Source organism: Rhipicephalus microplus, chromosome 4 (assembly GCF_043290135.1).
Source record: "Rhipicephalus microplus isolate Deutch F79 chromosome 4, USDA_Rmic, whole genome shotgun sequence".
In the NCBI taxonomy this organism is placed as follows: domain Eukaryota; kingdom Metazoa; phylum Arthropoda; class Arachnida; order Ixodida; family Ixodidae; genus Rhipicephalus; species Rhipicephalus microplus.
In genome coordinates this window covers 211,311,918-211,331,129 of record NC_134703.1, presented here as the reverse complement: position 1 = coordinate 211,331,129, position 19,212 = coordinate 211,311,918, and the positions used below count along the sequence as shown (strand labels likewise).

The following is a 19,212-nucleotide window of genomic DNA, read 5'->3' as shown; positions in this document are numbered from 1 at the left end:
AGGAGTTGGCAGGTTGTTATTTTGAGGCATGATCCGCAATAACCTCAGCAAAGCAGCTGTCTGTGCAGGCACATGTGATTCAGTTATTACTGTATTGCCATCAGTAATAGCTATTGCATTGCTTTGGTGCATCACATTGTTTATTGCCCAGTTTTGATGTCTTAGAAGTATTATTAGAGGCATGATTTATTTGCAAACGTATAACAATGAGCCTTTGATGTTTGCATTAGCTTGTCTAGCTATTTCTTATACACTTTGTGCCCAGTGTCCAGGTCTATTGTTTAAGGATAGAGCTGACGCTCTTTATGAAGATTTATTCGTATGATTTATCATTTCTTTTTGGAGTGTACGTAAATCTTTTACTGTACAAGAAATACGGTACAAGTTGATGACCGCTTCACATGAAATTGACTCCATGAATTTGTTAGAACATTTAGTTCCTGCATCATGCCTGTTGTTTTCTTCTAATCTTATCTCAATGTAAAAACAGGGAGATGGGTTCAACCCAAAGTCCTTGAAAGATGAAGGAGAATGCGGTTTCATGTTCTCGCCTTTAAAAATGATTGACTACAATGTAACATCATTCATGGTGACTTGTGGCATGTCGCAGGCAATTTCAAGTACGTACACCATCTCCCGCTAAAGAGCACAAAGCAGTGCGCGGGGTGCATACCGCGTTTGCCTCAGTTTCACTAGGTGTTTCAGTGTTTGCTTGCCGCTGCTGCCATTGTGTTTGTTCATGTGAAGCCCGTGTTTCATCCGCAGCGGTTTCCCGCTAGTGTTTACCTTGAACTTTTGGCGCGTCGAGCCTTTGGCTGCTCCGCAATCTCGGCAGGCGTCAAGGCATTACCTCGACTCCAAAAACTCGAGTGCACCACGATGCCGCTTTTAAAAGGGAAGTCATCGCGTGTGCAGAAACGGACGGAAATCGGGCCGCATCGCGGTCGTTCGGAGTTTTTGAAACATGCGTGCGGGACTGGCGGAATCAAAAGCAGAAGATTGTCGACAGCAAAGCTTCAAGCAAAGGCTTCAGTGGACCACAGCAGGGTCGGTTTCCGCAAATTGAAGAGCTGCTCGGCGAGTATGTGCTTGAGCGGTGAGCGGCACAGAGGCCCGCGACGACAGAACTGCTCCAAGTGCGGGCTATGCAGTTAGCCTTAGAAAAAGGTCTAATGCAGAGCCAGTTTAAAGCGAGCAGGTGCTGGCTAACTAACTTTATGAAGAGGAAAGGCTTTTCCCTCCGAAGGGGAACATGCATATGCGAAAAGTTTTGCGGAGGAGTACGATGAATAGCTTCACAGTTTTCAGAGGTTCGTCCTAAACTTGCGGCGCAACAACGGCTACCTGCTTGGGCAAATCGGGAATGCCGATCAGAGGCCTCTTTTACTTCGACATGCCTGGCACCACAACTGTCGAGAAGAAGGGGGCGAAGCAAGTTCGCGTGCTGGCATCGGTCCACGGTAAAACTACAGTGACGGCAACGCTCTGTTACACGTCAGATGGGCACAAGCTTCCCCCCGTACCTCATATTTAAATGGAAGACGCTCCCGAAAGGAGTCGTTTTTTCGAGTGGTGTGATCGTGCAGGCCGGCGAGAAAAATGGGTGCGCGTTGCAATCGATGTCTTAATTTTTTTTTTCGTCGTGGAAATCGGGTGCGCGTTACAATTCAGGGCGCGGTAGAATCGAGTAAATACGGTATATGGATACTAGAAAGCCTAAAGATGCAACATTGCTAGCTGAGGGAAAATTCAACAAGTACTACTCAAATTACAGCACAATAAAGTTCCTGCATGTGACCAAGAACAAAAAACTCATATTAGAATAAAAAAATGGAGCCACACATTAAAAATCGGCTCTCAGCGTTGTTTTTTGTGCACAGTTAGCTACATTGTGCAAAAATAATCACAGCTTTAGCTGTTTTAGGTCCACTTTTACCGAACAAGCAAATAAGGAAAGTAGTTCAAATATGTGTTTCGAGAAACTTTATTCCGCCGTTCCGAGGCAAAAAAAAAAATCATGGAACGCATACTATTAGTTAGTTAATATGCACCGGGCATGAAATCGTACTGATTGTTTTCGCGTGTCATTTCTTTAAGTTTTTCTGCAAGTTGTCACCGTGACCTCATCTACTGAAAAGGCTGGTGACGGTACTGATGCCGATGTGCGACGAATGTGCACGCGCCATCCGCCCAGTGACACGGCGATGTTTTTCGGCTTGTCCAGAACGAGTTACACGCAAATGTCGCGAACCGAATTTGTGGACTCGCTCATAATTTCGAGGCTACATTAGTGCCGATCGTGTTAGTTTCCCTTTCACGTAAGACTGCCGCATTTTAGAGTTGCAACCGCGACATCATTGCGAACACTTCGTTGTGCAGTCTACCTGTTGCCAGTAGCCTCCATTGCGCGGGCGGCGAGCCCTTTCACCACGAACAGATTCATTTTCTGTTCGCTGACGCGCGGCGTACTCCACTCTGACGACCCATCACGCAGTTCACGCACAAGCGAGGTCGTTTCGTCAGGCGCGGGGGACCGCGGCATCGGCGTGTTTAGCGATAAGACTGCCCTTCCGTTCCGTCGCTGCAAAGTGATATCTCTCGTAGCTTCGCTTCTGCTTTTTCTTGCCGTCCTCTAACTGATAAGGCTGCAAAACACGGCCGCTTTCAGTGACGTTGTCGGCAACCGACGCGCTCGAACGCGAGCTAGGGCTACATCGGTGACTCGGCGACCACCGTTGACCGCCGCGAGTTCATTATCCTCGTTGTCCTGAGCCATAGCGGGGCTCTTCTTTAAGTTCACGGCGAACGAACGATTGCGACACACGCTTCACGAATTAGTGTGGCGCGGACGTTCTTGACTGCCGTAGGCAGTCGGCAGCACCATGACAATATGGCGCATGTCTGTGCGCGTCGCGATGGTGAAGCAGAAGCACGGAGGAAGGAAAAAGGTAAGGAGAGGGCATGCCCAGCCGGCGCAGGGCGTAAAAAATGTGGCGGAAATGACATCATGGCGGCCATATTCAGTAGGCACAATGGCGGCGTTGTTATGGTTACGTGTTGCGCAGTGAAGCTGGTCTAGCAGTGAGCGGCCGCGGCTGGCGGCGGAATGTGTGCCTCCCCAGGTCTCGTGCTGAGCCGTGGCGGACAATATCTGTGCTCTGCGCCGCGTTATTGGTTACGCAGTGTTCGTCTGGCTGTTACATTACTCTTAGCAACGTTTACAAATCTCTTTGTCCATCACGGGGTTTCAACAGTGCCTAGAACAAGTGCATATCCATGTGTCGTGCGGCGATGACGCGGATGAAGCAGTTAGTGTTCAGCGAAATGGCGTTGGGCACCATGACGAAGCTGAATGACGACGAACGCCTTGCAGGTCAGTGACGGTTGAGCAGTGCTCCTGCTTGTGAGAATGGACGACGCTGTTGAGCCCAGCAAGACGCCGTGAGGACCATGTGCACATACGTAGTTTCGTGTTGTCTGTGTACAGTAACAACTTGCATGTGCGTATTAAAACACCTTTTTTGTTCCGCTTGAAACACTCTCCACCAGCATTGCATGTAATCTCAACGTAACAGCAACCACGTTCAACTGTCACTAGCACCGTGCTCAAAGTCACCACGGTCGCAGAATGCTGACGGAGGTGAGTTTCACGCGGAACACGGACACAGTGGCAGGACGCTGCGTCAGTCGCGTGGCGGAATGCAACCGTAGAAAGCGCACGACCGATCGTGTTGTCTGTACAGTTGCTGAATTAATGACGTGAAAGCACTCGCCGTTGTCAGTGCATCTAGCGCGCGTTCTTTCGTAGTTGCTTCGTTGTCAGCGAGCTGTTACTCTTTGTTATTACTCGGACGAAGCGATTTCGCTGAAGGTGTCCCGCTGGCCCTGAGTGATGAGCCCAGTTCCATTAGTTTCGGATCGTCACGACACACGCGCTGCGCAGCCCACGTGCTTTCCGAGCCGGAGAGGGAGTCGCGCCTTCTGCTTCGCATTCATATGTAAACAAGAGGGGAGAATTTGCCTACTCAATATGGCCGACTTCCGGCTTCATCGCGGCTTCACAACGAGTGACGTCAGGGCCTCTCCTTACCTTTTCCTTCCTCCGTGAGCAGAAGCCAGAAACGCCACTTGGCCAATCGGATGCCTAGGTTTTGTCACGTGCCCCAAGCAGCCAATAGAATCGCGTGCTGCTGTTTCTTGATGACGCGTTTTTATGAAAAACCAATGAGAAAGGCGAACCAGCGGTGGCGGGAAATAGAAGACGAAGAACGACCCTTTCAAACGAGACCAAAATGACCACGATAGCTCCTGTGTACCGGCAATGGTTCGGCGCAGAAAAAACCCGATTTTAACGTCTAGTTGCACTCACATTCATCCCACAGGGGTGTTATAAATTGATTTTGCGCCAGAAATAATGACGCGAGAAACTAGAAACTTCTCAGATAAGTGCACAAATTAGTACAGGTTCCGAAAATGTCAACTTCAAAAAGTAGATTTTTTCGCGATTTTTCGGCCTTCTAATACTCATGTCCCCCTCTTAAAACACCGAATATTCAAACAGCTGGATTGGCGGAAAACCGACAACTTGAAATGCCAAAATGCCAGCGTAAGATTAAGTATTTGCCAAGATAAAGGTTTTGCTGGCCTTGTACAATGTGCACACTTTTTGCATGCACCATTTTTTGCAACACTGATTTTCTCTTCGCATATGGTTCAGGCCTTCAAATCCACCGTGCAACACCTTTACAAATCTTGTCACATTACAAGAAACATTTAGAAAAGATTTGGTTGGTTTTCCTATGTTAGCACCATTATGCAATGCGTACTAGATACTCAGTTACTCAAGACAAGTTCTTACATCCCTGATATCCCTATAGTAAGTAAACTACTACCTAAAAGAAATGCAACCTAGGTATGTTCGTGCAGTGCAGTGTTGTCTTCGCCGGCGTCCTTGCAGCACACGAGACCTTGTAATAAAAGAATGATTTACTCTCACATAAATAAACACATGCCACACAGGCTATTATTATATTAAAACTTCACTCTGGCTACAAAAATGCCACACAGGCCAAAACTGCATGAGTCTCCCTGAACATCGTCGTCTTTTCTTTACTGTGTACAACAGGGCACGTGCATCTTGTGGGCGCGCTAGTAATTTGCCAACATTCGGCCATCCTGAAACACTCAACGTGGCTTTCTTAGCAAAGTTCTTGACTAATTCTACATGAAATCGCTCAGCCATCTTTTTAAACTACTTTCTGAATCACGCACGATAAAACAAGATAAACGAAAAATTAATAAATAACACCAGAAAGTAGCTATGCCTAGGCACTGATGTGTTAAATTCTTCACGGCGCACAGAAGATTGCCCATTCGTAGCACTGATCTCCACTAGGGTTGCTGGATGGCGCTTCGCCGCTGTCGCGGCCTGGCGCGCGCACGGCCACCGGAAGTTCAATGGCTCGTCCCGGAAGTTGAGCGTCTGCTACGCTTCTCAACCGCTGATCAGCGTTCCCATTGACGCATTTTGCATTTTGTTCTCACTTAATTGCATTTTGGTGATACACATCGCGTTCAGATCACAACTTATGCTATACCGAAACATGCGACGTTAATATGAAGCAGTTTATAATTGCGAAGGAGAACAAAAATGTCACTTAGGTATCGGTTCGAGAGGAGACGACGCAGCTCGAACGGGATTTATGCTGGCGAGTGGACTTTATGATTCGTGTTAGGATGCACGTCTTACAATAAATTAACAGTCATGAAGGGGCTTGTATTAGTCGAAAACAATAAATCAACAGCCGTGAAAGGCCTTGGATTATCGGAAAATCAACTAGCTAAGCGAGTTCGATAACAACGCGGAGGAAGCTACCTGAAACAGAATAACCGATTTGATGTTTGCTACGTGCCGGCCAAAAAAAACAAAAAATCCTGAATTGGCTGTGCGCAGCTTGCTCCTGTTTTACCTTTGAAGGTTAGTACATTGGAACCCTTTACAATATGAATTCAAGCATATATGTGTAACCAGCAGGTCAAAGTAAATTCCTTTAAAACGCGCTTTCTCATCATTGCCTGACAAAAAGTATCGCCCTTTTTCTTGAAGGAAAATTTCTAGCTTATGAACACATTTATTGCTAGTTTTCAGGGACGCCCACCCATTGCGCACACGCAGTGCCTAATGCAAACTGGTCTATCCAGATTTAGATTTGCCTAGTGGTTACGGCTTCAATTGGACATTTTAGTGTAACCCTTAAAGAATGATAAAAGAGGACGCGTGGAACTGCTTCATTCGAATTGAGAAGCCTGCAATTGTACGAAAAACTCATTTACTCAGAACGCTTGTGCACGTGTCCTTGTTACTGACAATGCAGTGCCTGGAGATGGTTGGCAATAGTGCATGCAGGTTAATATTTAAGTATGCTTGCTGCCTCGCCATTGAAAACAAAACAGGCATACATGTACAAAGATGGATTTCACGTGTTTATTGTACTCGAAGCACTTAAGAACTGCCACGTCACGTCACTTCACTGGTGACTGAAAATAATCAACTCTGCAAGTCGCTTGAAGCACTTAAGAAATGCCACGTCACATCACTTCACTGGTGACTGAAAATAATCAACTTTGCAAGTCGCTTGCGAATGTTTGGTCCTGTTATCTTTGCAGTAGCTTGCTTCGCGGCATGGTGCATCCTGATCTTCACGTAGCAGCCGATGACACATTTAACAAGACGCACAAAGTGGTTGGAGTCAACTGCTGATTCGAACATATGGCCATGCAGTTCCGGATAGAGCTTGTTCGTGCTCAGCACTCCCGAAAGTTCTGCCATAACCTTGGCTGTCACAGTGTCAGCTGCATTCTTTTTGGGAAGGCCTCCGTCGTGAACCTTCTCCTGCAGTCGAGCAGCTTTTTCAGTCAGCTGACAGATGTACGTTGTCGATGACGACGGCTTGGAAAGACCTCCACGGTTTTTTCTGTTCAGGAGTGCCGAACCACATGTCTCAGCAATGGTGGCCGAGTAGCATACTGCGCAAGGTATTTTACGTTTGACCATTCGGCAAACGAACCCTGCGATGTAACCAACGACGTTTCCAAGGTACGGAGACAGTGCAGGGAGATCCTCAACTATGACATCCAGCTCGCTCTCGTCGGGTAGGTCTATGCCTTGCATGAGGTCTTGTGTGCCGCTTCGCTTTGCTGTGGCCATGTCGAGCTCATCGTTGGAGCAAAACTGACTGCTCACGTACAGTATGCGCGTATTGTCAAGATACTCACAGTTCCCTCGCCCACCCTTCACCTGGTTGTGTGTGACAAGTCGCTTGTATGCCGCCACAAATTGTGAGACTGTGGGATTGTTATTCCAGCCCTCTTTAGAACGCACAGCGGCAAAGAACAGTTCAATATGGTCTTGTGAAAGCTTGTAAGTAAGAAAGTAACGGAGTGGAGCATTGTCCGAGAGGAGGAGCGCGGATGCCAGACCGATGACACTTTCAATGGTCACCAGAAATCCTAGAAATGGAGTTCTTCTGGGCGTCCTGAAAATGGGAACACCTGATCCGTCAGTCAGCCCCCTAATGTACTCTTTGGCTTCTTCGAAGAAGTTCATCCGGGTTCCCTTGTTGCTAGGTCGGAGCGGCGCTTTGAAACCATTGGCCACTGGGTTGCGTGAATTGAGGAAATCAAACAGTTTATCGAACATTCGAATAAATTTCACAGTTCCTTCTGAATTTTTGAACTGTGGGAGTTGCAAGTCTTCACGACAAAAATCTATGGCGTCAGCCACACTAGTGCTTAAAGTCTGGACAGCAAGGTTGACTTTCATCTTCTGTTTCTGCCACTGAATGTGTGCAGCACGTAGTTTTGTTGCTGCATGCAGGCCTTCTTTTTCTTGAAGTTCTTGTAGCTGGACAATGTAGTCCCAGCTCACCGATGCGCCTGATGCGTCCCTGAGGCACCCAAGAGCAGAAAGAGCATTTCTAACTAACTTGACCATGTGACATGCGTCTAAAAGGCAGTACACCTTTTCTTGTGTTACAGGGTGAGGGAATGATGTTGACATCGCTGATGCATCTTCAACGGAAGCCCCCAGGTCTTTGAACATTGTAAAGTTACAACGGAGACCATCACATGTCAATGATGTCACAAGCACTCCTGTCTCATGCAACTTTGTCAGACAGAGCTTCACAATGTTCGCACGCTCTTTTCCTGAAAGACCATTGATCAAAAAATGGCCACATGGTACCTTCCAGTGGGAGTCCAGAGATACGAGCATGAAAACAAGGGCTTCAGACGCAACTGCGTTACTGTCATCGTCCACTTCATTGCCAATATCCACGTAGCCTCGAAATTTTTTGCCGTCCCATTCAAGGTGCTTTCTAATGGCCATTTCATCAACAACAAGGTTGCAGAGAAGCTGTTTGTTGTTCTTCTTAGCCTCATTGGCTTTTGCTCGGGTGGCGTTGATTGCTTCGCTTGTGAATCCAGGTTCTCCGTTAATGGAGCTATACCATTTAGTTATAGTCGATGGATGTGGCAAGGAACATTGAAATGTTTCTCTGACATAGTTATATGCCTTTGTCGAGTAAAACTGTAGCGTGAGTGCAAATGCACGCAGTGCAGGAGAATATTTGTCTCGGCTTAACTTAACAGACGACTTGTCGCCTTCACTGGATGTTTGCTTGAGCAACCGTTTCGTAACTTCCAAGGGGATCCCCATAAAGCACCTTTCAAGCATTGCCGAGGCATCTTCTGAAATGAGCTGCTTGTGCTTGAGGTCATCAATTATTTCATTAAATGAGCTGACCTTCCTTCTTAACCGACGTTCTCGTTCAAGGCTGAGCTTCAGCTTTCTTTTCACTGTCGCCGCTGAATCTGTGCAAGCATCCAGTTTCCTCTTCAGTGTTTTTGGCGTGTCAAGGACTGCATAGTTGTGCTCGGCGACCTGAAAACAAAACAGTGAAAGTTAAAGCTGTTGAAAAAGACACCTTTCACAAAAACCACTCATCATATGACAGTCTTTGTAAAGCAGGCATCTGTTCGTAGCTTACGTGGTTTAACGCAGAAAACAAGCAACCAGGTGCACAGGGGAGTTTAGAAATTAACTTTGTCCCCTTCATTTACCGGTGCACTCGAGAAATGCCACATCAGACAGGAATTTCAATATTTTCCCTGGATTAGAAAAACTGGTGCTGCAGCCATGAATAAAACCAATGTTCTGCTATGACTACAGAACATACCAGGACTACTAACTTGATTCAAATTGGATGCTATCCTAGTGTGCGTATTGTATACAAAGTCATCGTGTTGGTTACCACGAGATTACAAGAAAGTGGCCTGACTAACATCGGACTAGTTACATTCAACCGGGGACGGACCAAGTAGCTGCACTCGGGCAGCGTAGTACAAAAAAAGGCAACTTGCATGGGCTGAGTTCTCTTGCACCGTGGTTGGAGTGTTGTCGTTTGGCTGTTCCACTGGGGTCACATCCACAATGGCAGTTCTCTGCTTAGGCGGCTTTCTCTCAGCAGTCCTCTGAAACAGCCGTGTTTCATTCACAGTTATGCTAATTTATTACTGCGAGTGCAAAATGCTGTAAGTAAAAAAATATGCTGGCGTCAAGCATATTATAGCAGTCTAGCAGTTTCTGAATTATATCACTAGCATCTTAGACAGCTATCATAGCACCACTGAGATATATAACGCAGATAGGAGCATTTCAGAAATTGAAAGAAAAAATTGGGCACTTAAAATTCAAGACCTCGCGCTTTGTAACGTAATGGACATGTTTTTCCAATTCCGTTTCATTGCTTACAGTACATGGTTTTCAGAGTAAGTGTGCCAAACAATTTCTCAACCACAGCTTCTCACAGCTACATGTAGATTTTATTGTGCTCCGAGCTAATTTGTAGGGCGTCATTTTTAAAGTGACTCAGCAGATGAACTACGAAAGAAGGTAGCGCCCATTCAGGCGATTTCAGTGTCTAATAAACGTAGCATCAACTAGTTATACGAACGCTAAACGAGCGAACTGCGATGGCCGAACAGTATGCTTTTTTTTTCCGGGCCGCTATACCAAAATGCCGAGATGTCGTACTATACCTTTTCCAGGTGCTTCGGGAAAGAAAACAAGGTGGGCACGGCGTCAGGCTGTAGCCGAGTTCGTGCGCCCGTTCTGTCAAAACAGTTGTCAGTAAAGTGGTCACTGCAGAGTCTGCTACCTGGGGATGGAGTCCATTTGTCCCTTCTTAAGTTTACCACCCAACGCCGATATAAATCCGGCTTAGAGCGTGGGAACCTGCGTAACAAGAGCCACAGCTTAACGACACTGATATCACGTTTGCGTTTCGCTGCGTATCACGCACGTCGCGCAGAATATTGTAATACTTACAAGTGGAACGTCTTCCCAGACGACTTCTCTGGTCTGCTGGTGCAGTTGACGGCGCAACAAGCAGGCATATTTAGCGGAATGCGCGCGAAACCAGCCCATACGTAGCACGCGCTATGCTGGAACGGCGGCCATTTGTCCGACTTCCGGGACAAGCGCTCGAACTTCCGGCGGCCGCGCGCCGGAGAGCTCGAAGCCCCATCCAACAACCCTAGTGGAGATCAGTGATTCGTAGTGGTAAACTTTCAAGAAAATGTGGTAGTTTCCGGCCATCCCGACTAGCTTGACTTTGAGGTAAGCCACAACACGCACGATGTGACTGTCCTTTTGTATGAACTTCGGCTTCAAGGCTTGGTCCGGCTCGGGCATCGGCTTTTAGATTGTCTGCGGCGAATTCCTGCGGATTTGATCCGGCATTTCTAATGTTCTTGGTGTCGTCTGGTTCTGTTGGCTTCAGCTGCTTCGACTCGCATCTTCGTTCGGGTTGGTCCGGGACTGTTCATTCTTCTTTCTTTGCATCTGCTTTCCGGCACTTTTTCCCACTTCTTCCATTAGTTTTTCTTCCGTTTTGTCATCTTGGCTTGCCTGGCCTTTTGCCTTTTCATCTTTTGCAACCTCAACTTCCTTCTGCTCATCCTTAGGTGTCACTTCTTGCTTCTCCGGCAGACATCTTCGGCTTCGGTTCTTTGCCTTTCTTCATTGTCGGTGCTTTGCTGTTTCCGCAGTTCTCGATATGCGGCGGGGCTTGTTTGAAAAACGGCATCACGTGTCCTTTGGAGGTCGCATCAGGCACGACTTCCAGTTCTTGCGGACTCCGGGCGTCATCTCCTTCCGCCGGGGCCTTCCTGTGTAGAGCAGACTACGGCCTGTCACGTAGACGTCGGTCTCTGTTGTGACGTGTCGGTCGTTGGGTGGCAATGGTTAGCGTCATTCCACTCCTTGGTTCGCGTCGTCGTCGTTTCTCTTGTTGTGGTAGCAGGCAGGTAGCATTCTGAACTTGATGGTGAGATGAGGCTTCAGTTGCGTGTGCCGAAAATCTCCTTTCCGTTGGACGCGCTCGAGCTCCAAGATGTCGTCTAGCAGGTTGTCGTCATCTTAAAACGTCCTACCCAAGAGCATGATGCAGAGTTCGCGCGACCTGAACCTTGGCAGAACTTGCTCTCGCGTATCAATAAAGTCCAGGTTCAGTTCGTGGCAAAGACGCACCTTGCTGTCCTTACCCTGCTGCACGTGTTCTAGCATTCTGCGCCACTGTTCTGCAATAGGAGTCCTGCGAATGAAGGTGCAATGGAAACGCACCTCGAACTATTTCTACGACATGATTTGGGAACTCCTTGAATGTTACCAGTCCTTGGCAGCTCCTATCAGTCGGGCCTTGGCTGTTTTCAGCGTGTAAGCAACTGACCATCCGGGAAGACTCAATTCAATCCAATTCAATTTTATTTCATCCCAAGAATGAGGGCAGGCTCGGGAGAAAAGTGACGTTTTGTCACTTGAGGAGAACCCTAGCCTCCCTAATACATGGCAAGCAACGTAGACATGGGTGAATAAACATAGGCCATGAGGGGTTTGGCGCAGTACAAGTCGGAAGATGCACGTACAGTAATGCTATGTACAGAGACTAATATGCGTAAGTAGTTTCTTTCGGCACAAATTCCGAAGTACAATGCAAAGTATGACAGAATACAAGATACTATATATATGACAATAATGCTATGCATAGAAATTGCGTGTACACACATACACATAAATATACACACACATATGCAGATGCATATAAAGACACATATACATACACATACATATATATACACATATACATATATATATAGAGAGAGAGAGAGAGAGAGAGAGTTCCATGAATGCCTGGACCACCATTTTCTCGATTTTCACGATAAAAGCACTTCCCTAGTGTCACGTGCACTGCATTTCTCAAGGATTATTTTTGCCTCCAGTAATTTATTTAATAACAAAGGAACACTAAAACATAACATTTGTCGCCCAAAATTTGTTCTACAGAATGGAAGGTTCCAATGTTGTTGATGACGAGTAGGGTACAGATTATCATGCGTTTCCAGTACAAAAATATCTAAGAAGGCACGATTGTTATGAAAAAGAGATTGATTCATTCATTTTATTACCTCAAAGGTCCCGGTTGGGATATTTCATGAGGAAGTGGGTATTACAAAGGCTAACAATATAATGGTAGTTATGATGGGATAGTTTCGATGAGCCGTTTAAATTTTGGGTGTCCATGATGGTGGTGACTTCGGTGGGCAGGTCATTCCAGTCTTGGGCTGTGCGCAAGAAAAACGATTGATGAAAGGTCACAGTATGGGCTTGTGGTGGATATACTGCGTTACAGTGACTGTTGCGAGAAATACGGTGGGCTCTTCTGGTGTATGGGTTATCTAAAGGCAAAGAATGGAAGAATTTATGATAAAGGTTAAGACGTGCGATTTTGCGGCGCTTAGCCAGATCGGATAAGTTAATCTCTGCTTTTAGTGCCGAGATGCTTGTTGTGTATGAATAGTTAGACAGTATAAACCGTGCCGCACGGTTCTGGACAGATTCGAGGGCGTACGTGAGGTGAATGAGGTGAGGGTCAAAAATCGCGTTAGCATATTCTAGCTTTGGCCGGACAAAGGTTTCGAAGGCAACTTTTTTAATAGAAGGAGGAGCGAGCGAAAGGTTGCGGCGTATATACTGTAGAGTACGATTAGCAGAATTGATTATGTGGTTAATATGACAGGTCCAAGTTAGGTCACGTGAGATGTACACACCAAGATATTGATTATATCTTATTGCCAGGGAATACTCGTGAAGTTTGTGAATTGGGACAATATTATAGCACTGAAACAGTTCATCAGTGTGTGCATAGTAGTCGACATTTGCTATAAATCTGATCGCTTTTTTTTTTTGTAGTCTGTATATTTTACTTATGTTGGTTACTGTTGTACTTGCCCATACCAAAAGACAATAATTTACATGCAAGAAAAAGAAGCTGTTTTAAAGTGTTAGTTTAACAGAAACTGGAAGAAAATAACGCATTCATGCAAGTATGCCCACACATTTTAATAGGTTGGTAATTAGATTAATAATCTGAGGATCCCACGACATTGTGCAATTAAAAAGTACTCCTAATGTTTTAACGGTTTCTACAATTTCAACAGCCGCACTACCTATACGTAATCTATTGTCTAAGGAAATCTGTCTCCGCAAATGAAAAACTACAGCTTTTGCTTTTGTTGCATTAATGAGCAATGAATTTCGTTCACTCCATGTGTTTAAGCTTTCTAACGTAGTGTTTATAAGTGTGGTCATGGCAGTCATGTCGTTACCTGTAAAGAAAATGCTGGTGTCATCCGCGTATATTATGTATTTAGCTTTGTCACTGACCTTGACAATGTCATTTATGTATAGGTTAAAAAGCAGCGGTCCTAGAATGCTACCTTGCGGAACCCCTGTGGTTATTGCCTGGAGAGAAGAAAATGAATCCTTAATTTTTACACATTTTGAGCGGTACTTGAAGTAAGATTTCAAGAGGGAAAGTGGAATGCCGCGAACACCATATATTTCTAATTTTTCAAATAAAGTGTCATGACAGAGATGGTCGAAAGCCTTAGAAAAATCTATGAAAACACCAATGCAAAGTTCTTTACTCTCAAATGACTTAAAGATTATTTCTTTCTGAGCTAGTAAAGCAGTCTCCGTCGACCTGCCCTTCATAAAACCATGTTGAGATTGGGATATTATGTTAAACTTCATACAAAAATTCATGAGTCTTTTAAAAATAATTTTCTCCAAGCCTTTTGAAAATATGGGTAATATAGAAATTGGCCGATAGTTCGCAAGATCATTCTTGTCTCCTTTCTTATATAACACGCTGACAACGGACGTTTGCATTTGTTTTCTGTTGATAGGGACGAATTATAAATGTGAGAGAGCACGGGAGCTATGATATCGATTGCATGTTTGATCGGGAAAATCTGAATACCATCTATGTCACGAGCGCTGCTCTGTTTTAGCGTGGAAAAAATTGAAACTATTTCTTGATCATCGGTTGGTCGAAGAAAGATGTTCTTTGTCTGTATTGTCATTGCATCAGTTATAGCTGTCTGCGCTGTTTGCGTCGGCTGTGCAACATTTATGAGAAAATGATTAAATCTTTCTGCGAGCTCTAAATCTGTAACCGCTCGACCATCTATATTTATTTCAGTAACCCCAGGAGAGATTGGTGTCCTGTGAAGCAAAGCGTTATGTTTCCTCCACAGTTCTGCACTTCCTTTGCAGTTGTCTGCATGGAATTGTTGATTTAAATAATTTCTTTTTTCTTTCTTGATAAAGGCGTTCACCTTATTGCGGTATTCTTTAAATGTGGTTAAGTCTGACGCATCCTTAGTTTTTAGAAACCTTCTGAATAACTTTGATTTCTTTTCGATCATTCTTAAACACTCGCGATTGATCTATGGTTTACGACTTCTACGGCATTTCTGTAGAACTTTTTCTTTAACGTGTCTAAAATAGACTTCTTTAAATATAATCAAGAATGTTTCATAGGCTAAATCTGCAGTTTCTGAGTGGTATACCGCACTCCAGTCTGTTTGGGAAAGGCTTGTGCTGAATGCTGTTAAAGTGTGAGGTGTGATATTTTGAACTGTTCTAGCGGGCAGTGTTTGGGACTTCTTGATTTCTCTCTCCGTAACAAAGGAGAGTGCTAAGTGGTCGCTGATGTCACAACATTTTACACCATTCTCTACGTTATCTTTATGTTAGTAATAAATAGATCGATTAATGTTTCTGAGGTAGGTGTGATACGTGTGGGAGTTTCCGTTACTATATCGTGGCCACTCGTCTCGACCGTAGACACAAATGTAATTGCGACAGCAGACGACTCTAGTATGTTGATATTAAGGTCACCGCCAAGAATAAGTTTTAAATTGTTGTCATTTACATAATTTAATAATTCTTCAAGGCTACTAATAAATGTACTCACAGATGAATCGGGTGGTCTGTACATGACAGCATATACGTAATTACTTGTAATCAAAGTTAAGCACTCAATGTCAGCACTGACATAAGAAAATTGTGGTATTATTTGAGTGTCTATACAGTTTTTCACTAGAACCATGAGGCCACCGCCTTTTTTCTTTGTTCGGTTAAGAAAGAAAGTATTATAACCATCTCGCTTGTAAATCTCGTCGTCTGAAGTATACAAAGTTTCCGTAATCATTATTAGGTCGAAATAAAAAGAAAACGTATCTAGAAAAATAGATAGATCATCTTCCTTGTTCCGTGCTGCGATTCCGTACCGCAATTCCGGACAGCGTTTTTAGGCAATCTTTTCAATGTCGCTTGTGTCGCGAACGTGCAATACATGTGAGCCTTCATCCTTTCGCGCGAGAATACGCCCATCATTCGTCCACACGAACCTCCAGTTTGCTGCTTTCTTTTTAGCTATTGCCGCTCCAAGAAGCTGCTTTAGGGCTGGGCATGAGTGTTCATTGATGAACACAGGTGTGTTAGAGGCGTGACCGAGGTCCTGTGTCGAGATCCGCATCTTCTTTGCTTTCTGTAGCACCAAATCACGTTTTGAATGGCTGCGGAATTGGACTATTATGTTCGGTATTGAACTGGCATTCTTTGCTGGTACACGGTGACATTTTTCAACATCATCTTTGGTTACAGGCACATTCAGCAGTCCGCCGATCCTGTAAAGGGTATTTCCAAGATCTTCCTTAGCAAGTTTGGGTATTCCCTTAATCTCAAGGTTGCATTTGCGGGAGTATTGCTCAGATGCAGTTATCCTCTGCTCTTGTTGAGAAATTTGTTTCTTGAAAGCTTTGCACTCGGTTCTCAACTGCTCATGAGCGCTTCTGAGTGACTTGTTATCCTCCACAAGATCCGCATTCTCTTTCTTTATTTTCTCAACTTCGTCGTTCAAAAAGCTCACACTGTTTTTCAGGTCTCTTATTTCCTTTCTTAGCTCTCTTTCAAGTGACGATTTGAATTCAATCACCTCCTTTCTTATTTCTTCACGCAACTTAGTCAAATCACTCATGACTACAGCAATACTTCACACAAGAAATGTATCACCACCTTGGCAGCAGAAAGGCAGCAAAAAAGAATAATCTTTGTTTAGTATGTAAAAAAAATGAATGCAAACCTGAAATAATCGAACACAGGCGTGTGAGGAACAAGTTTTCGCTGCCCCCGCTGCTGCCAAGTGCAGTACAGGCCTCCGCTGTCACTGGTTTTAAAGACGGTTCCCCTGGTGTTGCTCCACGGCGGTAGCTTTCTTGCTTCGTCAGGGCTTGCCTCCCAAAACGTGTGACGCAGTCAGCGATGCGTGGCAGCTCAGCTAGTGACGTTGTGCCGACGATGATCAGCCGTTGAGTTGTCAACTGAAATAATCGAACACAGGCGTGTGAGGAACAAGCTTTCGCTGCCCCCGCTGCTGCCAAGTTTCACGACTCGACGTTTCACGAATGCTTTCGGTCCATTCGCACGCTGAAAGAGCGTATTCAGGGCTGTCGAAGGAACTGATGTTGCGGCTAAAGTCATTGATCATTGGGAACGTTGGTGCTGGTTGAGTCGGCGCTGTGCTGGTCAAAACCAGTCGATCCAGAGAGGTGATAGCAGTATCTCTTTTTCTTGAAGAACTTGTAGAAGTTCACGAGCTGTGATTGTGTCTGCATGGTTGGAGTGCGCATCAATCGGGTTGACTCGTTCGTCAGTAAGTTCCATTTAGGGTTAACCAGTTCCGAGCATCTATCAAACTCATGTTCACTCATTCGATGGCGACTGGATTACTATCTCACTTCTGAAATGTTGTTTCCCCCGGCGTCTTTGCAGCACACGAGATCTTGTAATAAAAGAATAATTTACTCCCACATAAATAAACATATGTTTCACTGACCAAAACTGCACGTGTGAGTCTCTCTGAACATCGTCGTCTTTTCTTTACTGTCCACAACAGGGCACGTGCATCTCGTAAACGCGTTAGTAGTTTGCCAACAGCAGTGTTCATCTGCTTGGCTAGATTTTGTTTCTGTTCCTGGAGAAAGAGGAGGGCTATCGCAACAGAAGTTTAGAAAGGAGTGAAAAACAATAAATTACTTTTTGAAGCCATCCTGGGGGATTTGCTGTAGATAAGTGCACTTTGATACATATGCATTATAGTATCGTTGTGCAACTCTTTGGCGTTTTTGCAATTTATGATGCAGGCTTATGGTGGTAGTTCCAAGAGGCGTGTGGTATCATATCTAACTAGCTTTGGCTGTATCGAGCATGCCTTCTCTTTTGCAGGAGCGGCGTGAGCGTGAGCAGCAAGACTTGGAGTATGCCAAGGAGATGGCCGATGAAGAGGATGATGGCTTTCTCTAGTGCAGTAAAACGAGTCTTCTCACCTGGTTCATTGTTTGTTTTTCTCTTTTCAAACCCAAGTGGAACCCAGAATCCACTGCGGCACAAGACAATGTATGTCATACACTGGGACACTGCTTATATGCCTTGAGGAGGCATTTTTAAGGCGACAGAGTGAAAGGGCTCGTTTCGCAGAAATGTCAGCGTCGACAAGGGTGTCGTTGGTTGTGAGCGAGAAATCATCTTGCCCGTAACTGAAAAATCGATGAAAACAATAATAATAAAAATTTTCGGGTCCGAGTGAGGATTGCACCCGGGTCCTTTGCGCGGCAAGCAGGGGTTCTACGTCAAAGCCGTGAGTCTGTTTCTGAATGCAGTTAAAATTTACTTCCCATGCTTCGAAATGCAGTGATAAAAACATTCATGCCTTAGTAATACTCGCGTCTTGCATACGGGCTTCACAACACATGCAATATCCCAGTAATATTGCATGGTACAAGAGTACATTGTCGTCGGCTGTCAGGACATATGCAATTGTCATAACTTCATGGTTTAAAGCCAACTACACATTACAAAAGGCACAGATGTTACCGTGCCTATTTTAGACCACGGTGTGGGTGCGCAGCTAGTTGAAAAAATTTACACGCACACTGAAGTGGTTTTGCATTTGTGAATTCGGCATCTGCGACCTTACAGCATGCCCGGTCTTTTTTTTTCACGATTTTCGGTTAATTTACAGGGCTATGAGCGAGCAAACTTTCACCAAGAGAATGCCTATCCGGCGCGTGCATCACCTCTGTGGGAGCAAGTGTCAACACTGCGGCTAAAGGCGGCACTCGTGTGGCTTTATTTTTAGGGGCGTAGCTCCTCAACCTTGTCCTGAGTCAGGCGTAACCGGCAGTATCAGTAAGGTGGCCCCTAGTATCAGACGGGTAGACAAACAGACGGAAGGATGAATAGGTGGACAGACGGACTGATGCGCTGTTGGATGAATGGATGCACAGATGGACAGACGCTTCGCCCCACTCATAACCATACACTCCGTGGATATGCTGTGATTTTTTTTCTCGCGGTAGCACTCTAATTCTACCGAATATCATCATTTATTATATCCCTTGCAATGAGCTTTCTGGCAAACTCGTAAATAGAAGTGCCTATCACGAGGCTGCGCCTCCAGGTATTAAATTTAAATTTCTACAAACACAGTTCTGCGGTGCAATGCAGGAAGGCCCGAGCTTCTCAGGCGGCCGAGTTTGCTCCGAGCTCGCTCGCGGTGGCCGTGGCATGAAGACAATGCAGAGCGCGTGATAGCAGCGTTGATATAAATGTCTACATGAACGCGCGTGGCGTTGGAAACGCATGTGGGATATTTGCGGTGGTTATATATAAAAAAAACACCACGTGCGAGAACGTCAGCGCCGCCACTCACTTAATATTTTAGCAGTGCAGCGACTTCAGGGTGA

General features: G+C 45.2%; 1 protein-coding gene across 3 annotated transcripts in view; it reads left to right on the top strand.

Annotated features, from left to right (window-relative positions):
- The window catches only part of Rpn3 (regulatory particle non-ATPase 3), a 202,681-nt gene extending 184,880 nt beyond the window's left edge, over nt 1-17,801 (top strand). For all 3 annotated transcript variants that reach the window (XM_075893970.1, XM_075893972.1, XM_075893971.1), the window contains exon 12: nt 17,693-17,801. In XM_075893970.1, coding sequence (XP_075750085.1) covers nt 17,693-17,770 — 78 coding nt within the window. In that variant the 3' untranslated portion in view covers nt 17,771-17,801. The remainder of the gene's footprint in view (nt 1-17,692) is intronic.
- Nucleotides 17,802-19,212: the final 1,411 nt, after the last annotated feature.